The sequence below is a fragment of the Camelus dromedarius genome, chromosome 6 (assembly GCF_036321535.1).
Source record: "Camelus dromedarius isolate mCamDro1 chromosome 6, mCamDro1.pat, whole genome shotgun sequence".
Taxonomy (NCBI): Eukaryota; Metazoa; Chordata; class Mammalia; order Artiodactyla; family Camelidae; genus Camelus; species Camelus dromedarius.
This window is the reverse complement of record NC_087441.1, coordinates 77614568-77629925: the sequence shown is the minus strand read 5'-3', so window position 1 is coordinate 77629925 and position 15358 is coordinate 77614568. Positions and strand designations below refer to the sequence as shown.

At 50.4% G+C, this 15358-nt stretch overlaps 1 protein-coding gene and 1 pseudogene across 1 annotated transcript; both read right to left on the bottom strand.

The window, feature by feature from the left end:
* LOC105103872 (otoferlin-like) overlaps positions 1-15358 on the bottom strand; it is a 42577-nt pseudogene that overhangs the window by 5341 nt on the left and 21878 nt on the right.
* LOC105103869 (caspase-6-like) lies at positions 3459-4978 on the bottom strand. Its single transcript, XM_064487017.1, has one exon. The coding sequence runs from the start codon at positions 4640-4642 to the stop codon at positions 3761-3763; it is 882 nt and encodes a 293-aa protein (XP_064343087.1). The 5' UTR covers positions 4643-4978; the 3' UTR covers positions 3459-3760.

The window sequence follows — 15358 nt, the reverse complement described above, 5'->3', positions numbered from 1 at the left end:
TCTCCCTCCCAACCTTGGTCCCATCAGAATCCGTTACACCAGTTTTCGTCCTTGGATGCCAGCCATTCCTATGACATCCCCAATAGCCATTGCAACCCCAGGTGTTCACCATAGCTGACAGAATTCTCACTCAGACCTAAGACATGAGCCGGGAAGTGCCGTGGTATGCGTGTGCAGGGTGCCCGCCAGCTTTGGGGAATGCAGTGAACAGCATGAGGACCTGTTCTTATGGACCCAGGTTGGGACTCCCTGATCCCAAATGCTGGAGAACCTCAGCGCTTGGCCAGGCCAGTCACCTGCTCGATGCCCTGGTTGTTAGGGTTGAGCCAGGGTTGCGTCTCCACATGTTCAGGCACCACGTGGCAGCCCACACAGGGGATGTCTTCCCAGTGCCTCAGGGCCAACAGTGCCACGTTCTCCTCCATGGGCTTCCTCTGACCTGTGGGTGCCGGTGGGTCAGCTGTACACAGAGGCTCAGCAGAACAAGACACCTGTGCTGGGCCAGGGATGCAGGGGCAAAAAAGGCCCCACCTCCAGGTGATTGTGGGGGAAACTGAGGCACAGAGGGAGACATGGCTGGTCCAAGCTGGTCCAGCTGCCACACAGGCCCAGAGAGGACTGTGTCCTTGGTTTCCTCTGCCTGGGGAACTTGACCAGAGAATCCTTCTGAGTTCTGAGGTCAGAGGGGGAAGACCCCACATCCTGTCCCAGCACCTTGAAGGTGGTGGTTTCCCGGCAGAGTCACCTGCTGGTTTTCTGGGAAGTGCTATGTGGGTGCAGGGATAGGGAAAGCCAGAGCAACCCAGGCCCACACCCTCACGCTGCCTCCGAAGAGCTGTGTGACCTTGGGCAAGTCTTGAAACCCTTTGGGTCTTGGTTTTCTCACCTGCAGAATGGGGAGAACCTCCCAACCCCACAGGGATGCTGAGAGGGAGAGAAAAGGCAACAAGTGGGCAAGGCTGGGTGGGGTGGAAGGGCAGTGGCTGGGGGGACAGAAGGGGGATGCTAGGGTGATGATCAGGGGGGCTGTCCCACCACAGGGAACTGTGGGCCCCTCCTCAGCCTCTGACATCCCCTCGGCTGCGTCTGGCATCCTGTTACCGTTGTCGTCCTCGATCTCGGAGGGTCCCATGAAGACATGGTTGGACACCTTCACTCTCCCAGGGGGGCTGAAGTGGGGGCCGTCCACTTTGCCCTCCTTGCAGAGACGGGTCAGGATCTGGCTGGGCTTCATGGGGTCCCGCTAGATATTGCAGCCATGTCTGTGGGAGGAGACACACGGGCTTGCTGGGGGAAATGTTCCCGGCCAGTTCTCTTGGGCTGGCTGTTGCTGCGTGTCAGTGAGTCCTGCCCTGTGTTCCAGGATCGGCTGAGACACTAGGGCTTCCTGCCCGGGGCTCTGACCCCACGTGCTCAGTGTCCCAAGGATGAGCATCCAGTCTCCCCCAGTGTGGCCTGCACCATTCCCCTACTGTGTCCACTCCTCCAGTGTCAGACTCCCTGAGGAAACTGATCATCACAGTGTTTAAGGGGCTTGACCAGGGTCACACAGCCCACAGGCCAGACTGATCCCCTGTGGACGCTCCCTAGCACACAGTGCTGCCCCTCTTCTCAGCCCCCTTTTCTCTCCTCATCTTGCCTCCTCTGTCCTGGAATCCCCTGGCTCTCTCTTTGTCTTGGAATCTGCTGTCCTGGCCCCTGAAGGCTGAGCCCAGAGCCTGTAGGGGTGGAGGCCTGGCTGGGACAGGAATCATAATAGGTCTCCCTTCCCAAACCACATGGTCTGAATCTTGTTTTTATTGTTATTGTTATTGTTACTATTACTATTGTTTTTTTATTTATTTATTTATTTTTGAGGTTTTTGTTTTTGTTTTTGTTTTTTAATATGAACTGGGAAAACCACTGTAAAGGCGAAAACTAACATAACAAGAACTCTAGGGATGTAGTAGAAAGCCTGAACTCATGTTTTACAAAAGGATCCACATAAATTGTAATATTAATAGTAGACAGTTGCCACTCATAGTTTAGACCTATGTATTGACCTAAGGAGATGTTGAAGGTATAGATTTCCTCATGACCACTAATGCTCATAGGCTTGTGGTCCTTTCTGATCACTGCCTCGTTTTCTTCCTGTGGACAGGCTACAGAAGCCCTGAGATGGGTGCACCACTCTATTTGCAGATGCCAGTAGAGGAACTCAATGAAAAGAAGTAATCTTACATTTTTAAATGTCAGTGAATTTTTGCATTGTGTTCATTTGCAGCTTAGAAACTGGAACTTTCTGAGTCCTGTAGTTCATTTGAATTTGACTATTTCAGTCTCTTTTGTTAGTAAAAAAAAAAAAAAAAAAGCTTGCAAAACACAGATATTCTTTAATATTCTCATATGAGATTTTTGGTTTGTGGATTTTCACGGCTCGTTGAGGTTGCTGCTGGAAGGAGCTTGGATGCGTCCAACAAAATCAAAGCATCTGCTGCTGCAGTTCAGCACATGAGTTAAGATTCCTCATCAGTGTCCTGTGTTCGTTCACTCCCATGCGGAAGTGAAACTGTCAGTGTGCCTGGCTTCACTTTGATTCTTAGGCTTCATTTAGATTCATCTTGCCATTACTTTCTAAATTCGTAGTTGAACACTTTTATCATTAAATATAGCTAAGATTATTATAAATTGTCACTTGAAATCATCTGTAGTCATTTGCTCTTATAGGTAGAACCATGGAGATGGCAACGCCTGTGAGTAGGGGGTTAAAGGACAGGTAAAATGTTCAACTGACGTGAAGTCCCTGTTATGACACAAAATGAGGTATAAATGTCCCACTGACCTTAGCATAGAGTTGGCACATGTTTTGAACTGCAACTGAAACAACATAGGCAAACTGCTGCTTCTGGCTAGCAACCCTCATGTTTGCTATCAGAGCCCAAACGTAACCATCTTCAGCCTCCGGTAGGTTATTAACATACTACTCAAATTTTATAAATCATATTAGTAAGAATTGAATCTTAAAAGTAATATCTGTTATTCCATTAACATAACAGTCCGCATGTGGGACTGCTGGACAGTGTATAGCAACTTAACACAGAAGGTACTGACAGAATCAAACTCTGCAAGTGTGTAGCCTCTACTAAGAAGTCACTATGTTTTATGTTTTCTATTTCCTTCTCAGAATGCCGTATCTATGCATGAAATATCACTTTTTGTACAAGACTGTAATGCTCACTTTGAAAAAAATGAACTGTTCTTGAAGGCTCATTTTTTAAAATGTGAGTGTTCAAGTCCTATACAAAAAGTGGTAACTCATACGTAGATTTACATGACCAAGTAACACAAGTCATCTATAAATTATGCAAATAAGAATGTGAATTAGAAAAATTTAATAAAACATGAATTTCAAATATTAAAGGAAAACTAATTCTTAGGATTCAAAAACCCTTAAAAAGATTAAAAAATTTCATGTAAAAAAGTCAGAAAATAAAAGTTAAATCAGCCAGATATTATGAGTAACCTTGCAATTTACTATAAAAGTCAAGTATTAGAAATGCTAATGCATTTTTAACTTACAGGAATTCCCTGAGGATTTCATTACTACATATCAAACCCCTTCACTGTGTTCCAATATGAACTATTTTTTTGAAGTTCTGTCATTAAAGCTTAAAACATTTTAAATTGCTATACCATAAACTTCAACCTAGGAATACTTCTTTTTATAAAAAGAAGGGAAAATCTATTTTAAATACAGATACATAAAACAAAACAGCACCTATCATTTAGATTTTGGAAAGAAATGCAGCTTCTTAGTTAGCAGTGAGGCAAAGCAGGGGACCTGCTTCTTTCCAATTGCATTTGGGTCTTTACAAAATTCTACTCGGCGCTGAGAAACTTTCCTATTCACCACTGTGAGGAGTTCTGTGAACTCTAAGGAGGAGTCAGATTTTCCCAGCATCTTACAGAAATCTTGAATGTACCATGAGCCGTTCACCGTTTCCCGATGAGAATAACAACCTTCTGCCATCGAGTAGCACATGAGGAAGTCCGCTCTGGCACGCAGTGCACACACTAAGGCAGCGTCCACCTGGGTTACGTTGGCATCCGGCACATCTGTCTGATGATCCACGACATCCAAAGGAATGACGGGCACATCGTGCTGGTTTCCCCGACATGCCTGAATGATAAATGTCTTGGGTTTTCCAACCAGGCTCTGACACCTGTCTCCTTTGATCAAGCCAGTCAATGTCTGAATTTCAATTTTGGCATCATATGCGTAAATGGGTTTGCCTTCACCGTGACTCAGGAAAACACACAAAAAGCAATTGGCATCTACATGGCTAGAGGTTGATGCCTCATGAATTTTGAGCAGTAGTTCTTCTGCTTTAAGATCATTAAAGCATTTCACTTCAAATCCTAGATCTGAAAACCTGCGCTGAAGATTGTCTCTGTCTGCGCTGGTTCCCTGCCGGTCCGGCAGCGTCAGGTGCCAGAAGGACCTCTCATGATTGAAGATTAAAGCAACTCCTCTCCTCTTGTGGTCCATTATGTACTTTTCTGCTGGATCAAACATTTCTCTCCTAGGGAAGGCATCTGTTTCTGTCACGTTGTGTTCTTCACCTGCACAGCCAGTCCCTCGGAACTCCAGCGCCGAACTCATGTCGGGCAAGGGCGCAGCACTGACTCCCAGACCGGCCTCAGCTTCTGGCAGCCCCTGCCCCTTCCTCCTCCCACTCCGCCCAGCGCCCCTGCTCCCTGCTCGCCTGCTGCCCGCCACCCGCTGCCCCCGTGGGCTGGGGGTTTGGGCGTGGATGCGCCCCGGGCAGGTGTCTGCAGCCGAGTGAAGGCCCCTGTCCCTCACTTGGGGCTAGCGGGGTCAGGGCCTCCAGGAAGGCAGGGGAAGCGGATGACCGCTTGGCGCCCGGAGAGGTGCCTGTTCCTATCCCGAGAACAAACGGCCTGAATCTCATTTATAGAGTTCAGGTGCAGCAGGTGTCGTCGGCGCGGTGCTCGCTGTAGAAGCCTTTCTCCAGGTCAGTCTTGGTTTCCCCGATGCGGTCGTCAGTGCCTGCAGATCCCAGTCATCCATGGCCACCGTCAGCATGGATTCCATGGGGAAGGAGGCCTCAATGTCAAAGATCCTGGTGGTAGGGGGTTGGGAGAAGGGCTGAGGGTCGGGGTTGGGTAGGAGGTAGTCTGGGCTGAGGAGGTCAGGCTGGGGTGGCGGTAGGGCACCAAGAGGCCTTACTTCCCAAAGACAGGCTTGAGCTGCTTGGAGATGGAGTTCTCCTTCTCACGGGCGTCAGTCTTGCCCAGCTGGATGGCGATGTAGGGGTCGGCTTTGCCACTGATGTCTGCAGGGTGCAGGTCTCTGGCCTGGGATGGAGGGGTGGTCCTGAGTAGGCTCCCCACACCCTCCTCATCTCCCAGTGCCCCTGCCCTCTCCTTGATGGCCCCGTGATGGTGAATGGCAGGAAAACAGGACCGGAGGCTTGTGTGACCCTAGGCAAGATGCCGACCCTCTCTGGGCCTTGGTTTCCTCCCCTATAAATGATGGGAACCAGACTAGCTGACCTCTCTGGTGCCTCCCAGTTGGAGGATATCAGTTTGCAGCTGCTTCAGCCCCTCCTGGGTGGGACGACTGGGGCTGGAGGGAGGGGATGAGAGGGGACTCTCACCCAAGCCACACAGACTCGGAGCAGTGGAGCAGCATGTTGATGGGGTCATTGCTGGGGATGCCCTGTAACATGCCATAGGTAGGGTTGTAGCCGGCTTCCCAAGACATGTCCTCTGGGAAGGGCACGTTGTTCATGCAGAGGGAGCCCTGGGGTGACGCAAGTGTGGGTCAGGGTGCAGGTTCCCATGGGAAAAGGCAAGGGTGGCACTCAAAACAGCCAAGAGCACTGAGGGTCTGCACCCTGCTGTGGTGGGGCCTTAACCCTTTAGTTGCTGGATCACAGGGAGTCAGGTTTTCTGGAAGGAGTGGCCAGGGAGGCAACTCTATGAGAGGAGGGGTGGGGAGCTGGGTTCAGGGCAGATGCTCTTCGTCAATCAGCATGGAAGCATTTTCATATTTTATCAAGCAGGACAGCTGATGGTTCCACCTGGCTGTCAGCCCTGGGCCTGGGGTGGGGAGAAGAGCTAGGGGGCTCAGGACTCAGGGCCTGGGGCTCAGGGACTGGGACCACACTCCCTGCCTATTCTTGAACTGGCCCACGATGTGCTCCTCCTCCGTCAGGTCATCTCCATCATCCCCTGTCTTGCCACGCAGCAGGTTGAAAGTGTGCAGCCAGTCCTCGAAGTTGTCCAAATCTGACTCCAGCTCCTTGGGGAACACCTGAGCCGGGCCTGGCTGTCAGGGGGCAAGGCCAGTCCATGGGCCTCCGTCTTGCCCCATCTGCCACCTGGTGCCCGAGGTGTGACCCCCACACTCTGACAGCATTTGTTTCCAGACCCTCACCTTGAGCTCATCAATCTTGGGTCTCTTCTTCTCGGGGGCCTCAGACGCCTGACCGGCGCCCAGGCTCTGGCTTCTCTTCTTTTCCTCCTTTGCAGCCCTCTCCTTCTCCTTGCCCTTCATTGGCCTCTTCAGGCCTGGCTGGAAACAGACAAGGAGGTGGAGATGATCTGAGCAGGAAGGCCCATGTTGGAGACCCAGATCCGGCACTTTGTTAGGTTAACTTCGCAGGTCTCTGTGTGCTCATCTGGAACATGCAGACAATGCTGCCTAGCATGCCTGCCTCCCACGGGGCCGGGACCCAGGATGCGGGGAATGTGCAAAGACTGCTGTGTGCTCTTTGACAGAGAGGGGCATGGAAGAAGCTTGGCTCTGGTGCCTGCTTGCTCTCGCCTCTGGCCTCAGTCTACCTGTCTTTAACATTAAGAGGATTGTTCTATACTAGTGTTTTCTAAACAGCATTAAGTCGAACACCAGGCGTAGGAGTTCTTGGAATGCTTTAGAACAATTCTCACTCACACACACACACATACACACACACACACAGAAAGTAAGTTGGTGAAATAATTTATTCTGTGTCTTCTAGAGGTTTAGAATAGCATTTGTATACTAAAGGCACTGAGAAGTTCTGTACCCAAGGACCTGTTAAACCCATTTGACCCAAGAACTCCCTTCAGAATACCCATTCATAGTGTTCCATGGAAAATGTCTCGAAATACTGAATGGAATGAGCTCTGAGGTCTCTTCCAGCTCTGATGCTCTGTGGCTCTAAGTGTCTGTCCATCACTCTGCTGAATTGATCAGAGTAAAAGCCACTGTAGATAAGGGCCTCAGGCTGCTTCCTGGTGGCCAAGGATGTCTGATATCTGCTATTGGCTGCTGCAGCTTTAGGGGCCCATGAGAAGGGGAAAGAGAAACAACCGGGGTGTGACAGGCAGGGGGGCTACCCACCCCGCAGGGCTCCAGGGCTCCAGGGCTCACCCTCAGTGTTGCCCATCTCCTCCTTCTCCTCCAAGTCAAATCCTCAGGCCATCTACCTGGGCGATAAAAATACAAGCAAAAATAAACAAATGGAACCGGATCACATTTATAAGATTTGCAGAACAAAGGAAACCATAAACAAAACAAAAAGACAACCTACGGGATGGGAGAAAATATTTGCAAAAGATGGGACTGACAAGAGCTTAGTTTCCAGAATATATACACAATTCATACAACTTAATAAGAAGAAAACAAACAATGCAATCCAAAACTGGGCAGAAGACCTAAACAAGCAATTCTCCAATGAAGACGTACAAAGGCCAATAGGTGCATATAAAATGCTCAATATTGCTAATTATCAGAGAAATGCAAATCCAAACTACAATGAGGTATCACCGCACACCTGGTGTCAGAATGGCCATCCTTAAAAAGTCAACAAACGATAAATGCTGGAGAAGGTGTGGCGAAAAGGGAATCTTCCTACACTGTTGACGGGAAAGTAGTTTGGTGCAGCCACTGTGGAAAACAGCATGGAGATTCCTCAAAGAACTACAAACAGATTTACCATATGATCCAGCAATCCCCCTCCTGGGCAGAGATCTGGAGAGAACTCTAATTCAAAAAGATATGCGCACCCCAACGTTCACAGCAGCACTATTTACAATAGCCAAGACATGGAAGCAGCCTTAATGTCCATTAACAGATGACTGAATGAAAAAGTTGTGGTATATTTATACAATGGAATACTACTCAGCCATAAATAATAATACAATAATGCCATTTGAAGCAACATGGTTGGATCTGGAGATTGCCATTCTGTGTGAAGCCAGAAACAGAAAGAAAAATACCACATGATGTCACTTACATGTGGAATCTAAAAAAAGACAAATGAACTCACTTACAAAACAGAAACAGACTCACTGAAATAGAAAACAAACTGATGGGTACCAAGAGGGGAGGAGCTGGGAAGGGATAAATTGGGAGTTCAAGATTTGCAGATACCAACTACTATATATAAAATAGATATAACAAGTTTATTCTGTATAGCAGAAGAAACTATATTCAGCATCTTCTAGTAACCTATAATGAAAAAGAATATGAAAACGAATATGTGTATACATATGTATGCCTGAACTATTACGTTGTATATTAGAAATTGTACATTTAAACTGACTATTCTTCAATTAAAAAAAAAAGAAAAAGAAAATGTGCTTCAGTCAGTACACACTGGACACTAAATCACCAGGTTTCAACCAAGGTGCCACCGCCACCTAGTGGTAGCCTGTGCAAATGACAGGAATAGACACAAGGCCGCCTCTTGGATGGATGGAGCTCCTGCCTGGCCAACTTGAATCCAGGAGGTGATGGGGGGAGAAGATACTACTAGGTGTCCCCAATTATCAGCTCTCCTGCCCTTCAAACATGTTTCTGGACACACATCAGCGAAGCTAAGATGACATCTCCCAGCCTCCCTCGCAGCCAAGTGTGACTATGGGGCTAGATTCCAGCCAACATGAGTGAAAAGTGGTATTTGCAGCTTCTCGGTTGGGCATTTAAAGGGAAGGGAGAAGCCTCCTCTTGTCTTAACAATTCCTGTGCACTGGTGTTGGGATGTGATGGCAAGCCATCTCTAGCCACACAGATGCCAGTAACAAGATGCCAGGGTATTGCTCCCTGACACTATGGAATCACCACACCACCTTCTCCTTGCTTACACCAATCTAACTTACTACAGCAGCTTAGCCTGTGCTCTGACGAACGTGGATGGTAAGCAGTACACCCAACTTGGGACCCAGAAAGGGCCTGGGGGGAGAGTGTGGCTGGATCAGCTCGGCTGAGGAAACACCACCACAGGCACACGTCCCTCCTGGTCAGCCAGTCAGTCAGGGGGTGCCTTGAGCTCGGTCAGCAGTGTGGAGGAAAGACAAATGAGGAAGAGGAGAAATGCTCTTTCTGGAAACTGCCATCTGGCTCAGCAGACAGAACCCACGTGCACACGATAGGGAAGAACGTTTCACAGCAACGGTGTAGTAGGAAGGTCTGGTCCTCTAAACACACCAGCAGGTGCATAGCCGTGTGGGCCCAGAGCCCTGCCTTAGGTGACTGACACAGTAAGTAGCTGGGGTGACAGCCCATGTAACATGCACCAACTGTTCCAAACAACATGTGGTCCAGCATGCAGGCACAGTTCAGTCCCCAGCATCTGTGTCATCACCTCCCGAGAAAACAAATTCAGCTGAAATGCTTCGGCTGAAGAGTTCATTTATGGGATTCCTATAATCAAGGCATGTTTGAGTTTCCATCCATATTTTTATTGTTGTTGTTTTTGCATTGATTTTAAAATTAATTTTTAATAAAATTTTATTTATTTTTAACTATAGTTGGTTTACAATAGTGTTAATTTCTGGTGTACAGCATAGTTATTCAGTTACACGTACATATATTCCTTTTTCAGATTCTTTTTCATCATAGGCTATTATAAGCTGTTGAATATACTTACCTGTGCTGTACAGTAGGACCTTGTTGTTTATCTATTCTGTATATAGTAATGTGATTCTGCCAATCCCAAACTCCCAATTAATCCCTTCCCCCATATTTTAATTTACTGCATATTTATAGTTTTCTCCAAGTTTCATCATCATCATTTCTCAGGATTTTCATATCCTTTACTGGACTCCCAGTTTACCATTTATCCAACATAAGGACGGTATTCTATTAGGACTACATTTCATGTTTGTTTGAGAGTCACAGTACGAAAAATCATGGTGTCATCAGAGAAAATTAAAAATAAAAAAGTCACAACAACAAAAATAAAAATACACCCTGTCTAAGAACTATTTCCGGGGAGGAAACCATTAATTCTGCTTTTCATGGGTTACATTCTAGTCACCAGCAGGACCTCAAAGCTGAGTTGAGGAACATAGGTCACTTTTGTTAATCACGCCTCAACTGGGGTGTAATCTACCTTAAGGCAGTGACCTTCATTATTGTAAGGTATCTGCCACTGTTGATGTCTCAGTGGTTCTGGCATCTTCTGGTGCTTTCCACCTTTTTTTGGAGTGGGGAGGAGGGTAGTTAGGTTCATTTATTTACTTATTTCTTTACTAGTGGAAGCAAGGATTGAAACCGGGACCTCATGCATGCTAAGCAAGGGCTCTACCGCTGAGCTATACCTCCCCTGGCCCCAGTTAGACTTTCAAATAATTGGTATAAATGCATTCCTAAGTCAGATTTTCACTCCTCCACTAAGCCAGGATGCTGTGAAACTTTCATGATGATCTTCCTCGCATTCTAATGAATGTGTCATCTAAAGGATGTTTGAATGCAAAAAGATATTTTCTGTTTTATTGAAGTATAGTCAGTTTACAATTTTGTGTCAACTTCTGGTCCACAGCATGGATCAAACTTTTGGTTACCAGACGGGTGGGAAGGGATATTGGGAGTTCAAAATTTGCAGATACTAACCACTATATATAAAATAAACGTAACAACAAATTAATACTGTATAGCACAGGGAACAATATTCAATATCTCGTAGCAACCTGTAATGAAAGACTTTTCTTAACAGTCGGTCACATGGCTTTGTTTTAGGATGCATACTATGTCTGTAAATCCTAATATAGTGAGTGACACCTATTATCAGATACTAATAGCTACAGGAACAGGGCACGTGGCTTAAATATTGTTTATCTTCTCATGTAACAAGAAACCTAGAGTTTGGGCAGGTTCAGGCTTTCTTAATTCCAGGGCTCAGTGGTATCACTGCTAGGCTCTTTGACCCTTTTTCCCCCATCATCCTCAGCCTGGAAACTTTAGACCTTATAAAAGAAATCCTTCAACAAAGACTCAAGAAAAAATCAGCAAAGTTTGAGGAAAGAACTGTCCCTCCAAGTCAAGCATTTCCTGATAAGTCACAGGTCTGGCTGCCAGAAATGCACTCTGCTGGCCCTAGGAGCAGCCGACACTCAAAACAAAATTTGCCACTTTTGTATCTCAAAAATTAATTTAGCTAAAGAGTAAAGAGGTGATAATCCATGACAAACGACGTGTCTTTCGTGGACTCGTTAATATAAAGCAAGAGTGCCATGGATCTTGGCTAAGTGCTTTCGCCATTTCTCCAGAAGAAAAGCTAACTGTTGATGGCCAGGTGACATGTAAGATCCCAGAAAGGAAAAGGTGGGAGAGAGAGGAGTTCAAGGCAGTTCAGGGTCAGAACAAGCTCAGGCCTCCTGTCCTTAGCAAATGCTCACCAAGCAGAAGGCAAAATACTACGTACCGGAAAAGGAGTGGGGGAGAAGGGGAAAACCACAGGAGAGTCAATGTGGCACAGAGAGGGTGATGGGAGGGAGCGAATCTGGAGCTACCCAGCTGAGCTGGGGAGCAAAACCATCAAGCACAAAAACGCTAAGAAAAGTAACTGCGACGGAAATGACAATACTTGGCAGCTCCCACGTCTCCCCCTCCCCATAAGTTCTTTGGGTTTCCCACATTCCCTCCACCTCTGCTCTGGACCAACACTCAGGGGTGTGACCCGCCAGCGGGAGACGGCGCTCATCTTCGCCTCGGCGGCTCCCCATGCGAGGGCGCCCCCTCCTCCCGCCCCCGACCCGCGCACACCCCCCGGCGTCTCCGAGGGGCTGGCAGCGCGACGGCCGCCGCCGCCTCGCCCACCTCCCGCGGCCCCGCGGCCCCGCGGCCCCTCAGTGCCCTCCCGGCTGCGCCGCCCGCTCCCGCAGCTCCACCCCCGCCGAGGGGACCTCCGTGTCTCGGGGGACTTCCTGCCTCTTCCGCTCCTCCGCCTCGCGGGGAGACCGGCCTCCCCCGGAGACCAAAGCCGCAGCAGGCACCCGAGGGGTCCCCCAGCAAAGGAACCTAGGGTCCGACACCCACACCCCACCCCCCGAAATGCCTGGGCGACCGGGGTCCGCGCAGGGCCCCAGGGGCGACAGGCACAAGCGAGCCCCCGCCGACGCGCCGCCCTCCCGGTGGGCCTGAGCCTCCCGCGCCCCCGCCAACCGCCCCGGCCCCCGCCCAGCACCCTGCGGCTCCTCTCAGCCCCCGGTCGGCGGGGCAGCGCGGAAAGCCCCGCGCGCCCTCGGCCGCTAACTCACCCGAGACGAGACGAGGCGCAGAGGGAAAGCGGCTCCGCCGACGCCCGCGGCGACCGGACGCGGGTCCGGGTTGCAGCGGCGCGCAGACCCAGGTCGCCTGAGACGCGCGGGCCGCCGCCGCCGCCGCCGCCTTCCAGCCCACGCGGAGAGTCCGAGCCTCCGGGAGGGGCCGCGGTTTCCTCACGCGTTGCCAAGCCCCCTGGACAACAGGGCTCCCGGGCCGCCCTCGGAGGAGCCGGGGCTGGAGCGAGGCGGGCGAGGAGGCGCAAACGCCCAACTGAGGAGGCGCGGCGGGACGCGGATTTCTTCCCGCGAACCCTGAGGAGCCGAGACTGCGGGGCCGGCTCTCGCTCACTGCGCATGCGGCTCTCGCTCACTGCGCATGCGGCTCTCGCTCACTGCGCATGCGTCGCTTTCTCGAGGCTGCGGATGGTCGCCCCGCCCGTTCCCTGGTGGAGAGCGAGAGGGGGGTCGTCTTTCTACTTAGGATAAGCTCGGTAAATAATGGCAGCTGTGACTGCTGCGTTACAGTGGCCCAGGTGTGGCCCGAGTCGGCACGCTGTTATTTTTGACCTGCAGTGGGAAATTAGAGGCTTAGTGATCTCCTATTGTGTGTGGTTTTGCTTAAGAGGTTTATTTTTGTAACCTTAAGTTAGAGTTTTTGTTATTCATTCTTTAGTTTTATTCCTTTAAAATGTGCCATTCAATGATTGAGAACAAAAAATAGTGTAGATTTATTAGAAAAACTATTTGAGAGCTAGTCTTCAGAGTTCTACAACAGGCAGGAGCCCAAAGTTAAAATTCTGAAATCAAGACGTCCTTGGTGACACCTTTATATTTCTGTGTACAACACGTGATTAAGATTCCGTTGTTTATTTACAATAATACTGAAGTGTTACAGACTAGCCTATAGCTTTAAAAAACTTTTTTTATTTAAGCTTGTACCTAAAGTACTTAAGCGGTATATATATAAATATATATATTTTAATTGAAGTGTATTTGGTTTGTAATGTGGACCATTGATGGGTGGCAGGTTGGCCTTCCCTGCTGGTCCAATCTGGGAAATGGGGGACATAGTGTCCTAGCCTGGGGAGCCTGGGGAGAGCTCCCTCTCCTCATGAGTTATTTGCCACGTGACCTGGGGAGACAGGGAAAGCTGAACAGCCGGGGTTCCCAAGAACCACATCCTCAGCTTCCATCACAACGGGCCTCACAGCAGGATGGGGAGGAGACTGGCCCCCACCCAGTCCCTCTTCCCTGCAGCCCCACCTGCCAGAGCTCCAAGGTAGCCAGCAGGTCCCCCACGGTGGAGCTGCCCCGGTAGATCTGGTAGGACTCGAGCTGGGGCGGGAAGCAGGGTGGGCAGTATGCCTCGCTGGCCAGCTTCACCACGGGCTTGGCAAAGTTCCGGCCCATGTAGTCGGCTTTGCCCTGACACGACAAAGAGCCAAGGTAGCCTCTCAGTGCTTGAATTTACCAAGCACGTTCACATCCCAGATCACATTCAGTCCCCCACAGCCCCATGGAGTTGCATTTTACAGATGGGGAGCAACCCATTTTATAGATGGGGAAACCAAGTCTCAGGCTAGCTCAGGCCAGGTTGGTAGTGAACGGCAGATGCGGTACTCAGACTACAAATAGGTGCGCCTGCCTCTAGTCCAGAACTCGCTCGTGGCACCCCAATCCTCCACTCCCCCACTCCAGCGCTCCCGTGGAAAGCTGGGCAGCTGACTGTGGTAGGTGTGGGCAGGGGCCGGGGAGTCCCTGAGGTGGAGGAGGCCGGGGACAGCAAGCCTTGCTGACACATCTCTTGAAGATTCTGGGTCTGAGTTTGGTCTGTCTGTGCTGGGAGGCGGGATGCCCTGGCCCATCTCCTCCCTGAGGCCCCAGAGTCCCCGACCATCAAAAAGGAGTCAGACTGCAGTGACAGGCCAGGGGACACCTGGGGTGTCCTGGAGGGGCTGCCCAACCCTCCAGCTTCCTAGCAAGCACGCTGGCCGAGCGGCCCGGGGGGAGAGCGGGGGAAGGTGCCACCAGTGCCCGTGGAGTGAGGGGACGTTGGAGTGGTCCCTGGTGCTGAAGCCCACCCACACCATGGTGTCCTGGTCGTAGATTTCAATGACAATGATGGGGGGGTCCTGCAACTCATGAGCTTCCCCATAGCACTCAAGGGTGTCGAACACCAGCACCTGGTCCCAGGTGGTGCACAGGGTCTCATTCAGCACCTGCAGCACAGGGCCAAGGGGGGACAGGTAATCAGTGGTGGTGGGTGGGCAGATACCCAAGCAGGAGTCACCCCCAGTCACTGTGGTTTCCAAGGGGCTCGGGGGCAGGAGGGACATATTCTCTGACTCTTCTGGGAATCTTAAAATGAAGGTTGGTGTGAGGTCTGCTCCTGACCCTCTTCACCGGACCTCCGCCAGGTCTTCCCTGTCCTCCATGCAGAATGTAAGCACATTAAAGCCTCCACCATGCAGCCTGGGACCACAGGTATCTGCCAGGCTGCCGTCTGAGGGTCTGGGGTTCTGGCTGATCTGTCTCCCCAGGCCCCAGAAGCTCACAGGCCTCCCCCAGTGCCCACAAAGCCAGTGCCACTCCCTCTTCCCCCAGCCCTTGCCTCTGTGCTCTGACTTGAAGTGATAAAGAAGACTCGGGTGAGGGGCTGAGAGGCCACTGCTGTCAGCAGCACAGAGGCTCCAAGCCTGGTACCTGCGGGCAAGGGGCTGGAAAGCCTGCTTCTCTGTGGGGAGAGCAGGCTGGGGGGCTGGGAACACGCAACCCCAGCGCTCTCCCAGGGTGAGGGTTGGGAGCCAGGGGCTTCCTTGGG

Bases quoted from the DNA above. Each gene is read 5' to 3' on its own strand.
- LOC105103869 (XM_064487017.1), bottom strand. From the start codon at position 4,642: ATGAGTTCGGCGCTGGAGTTCCGAGGGACTGGCTGTGCAGGTGAAGAA.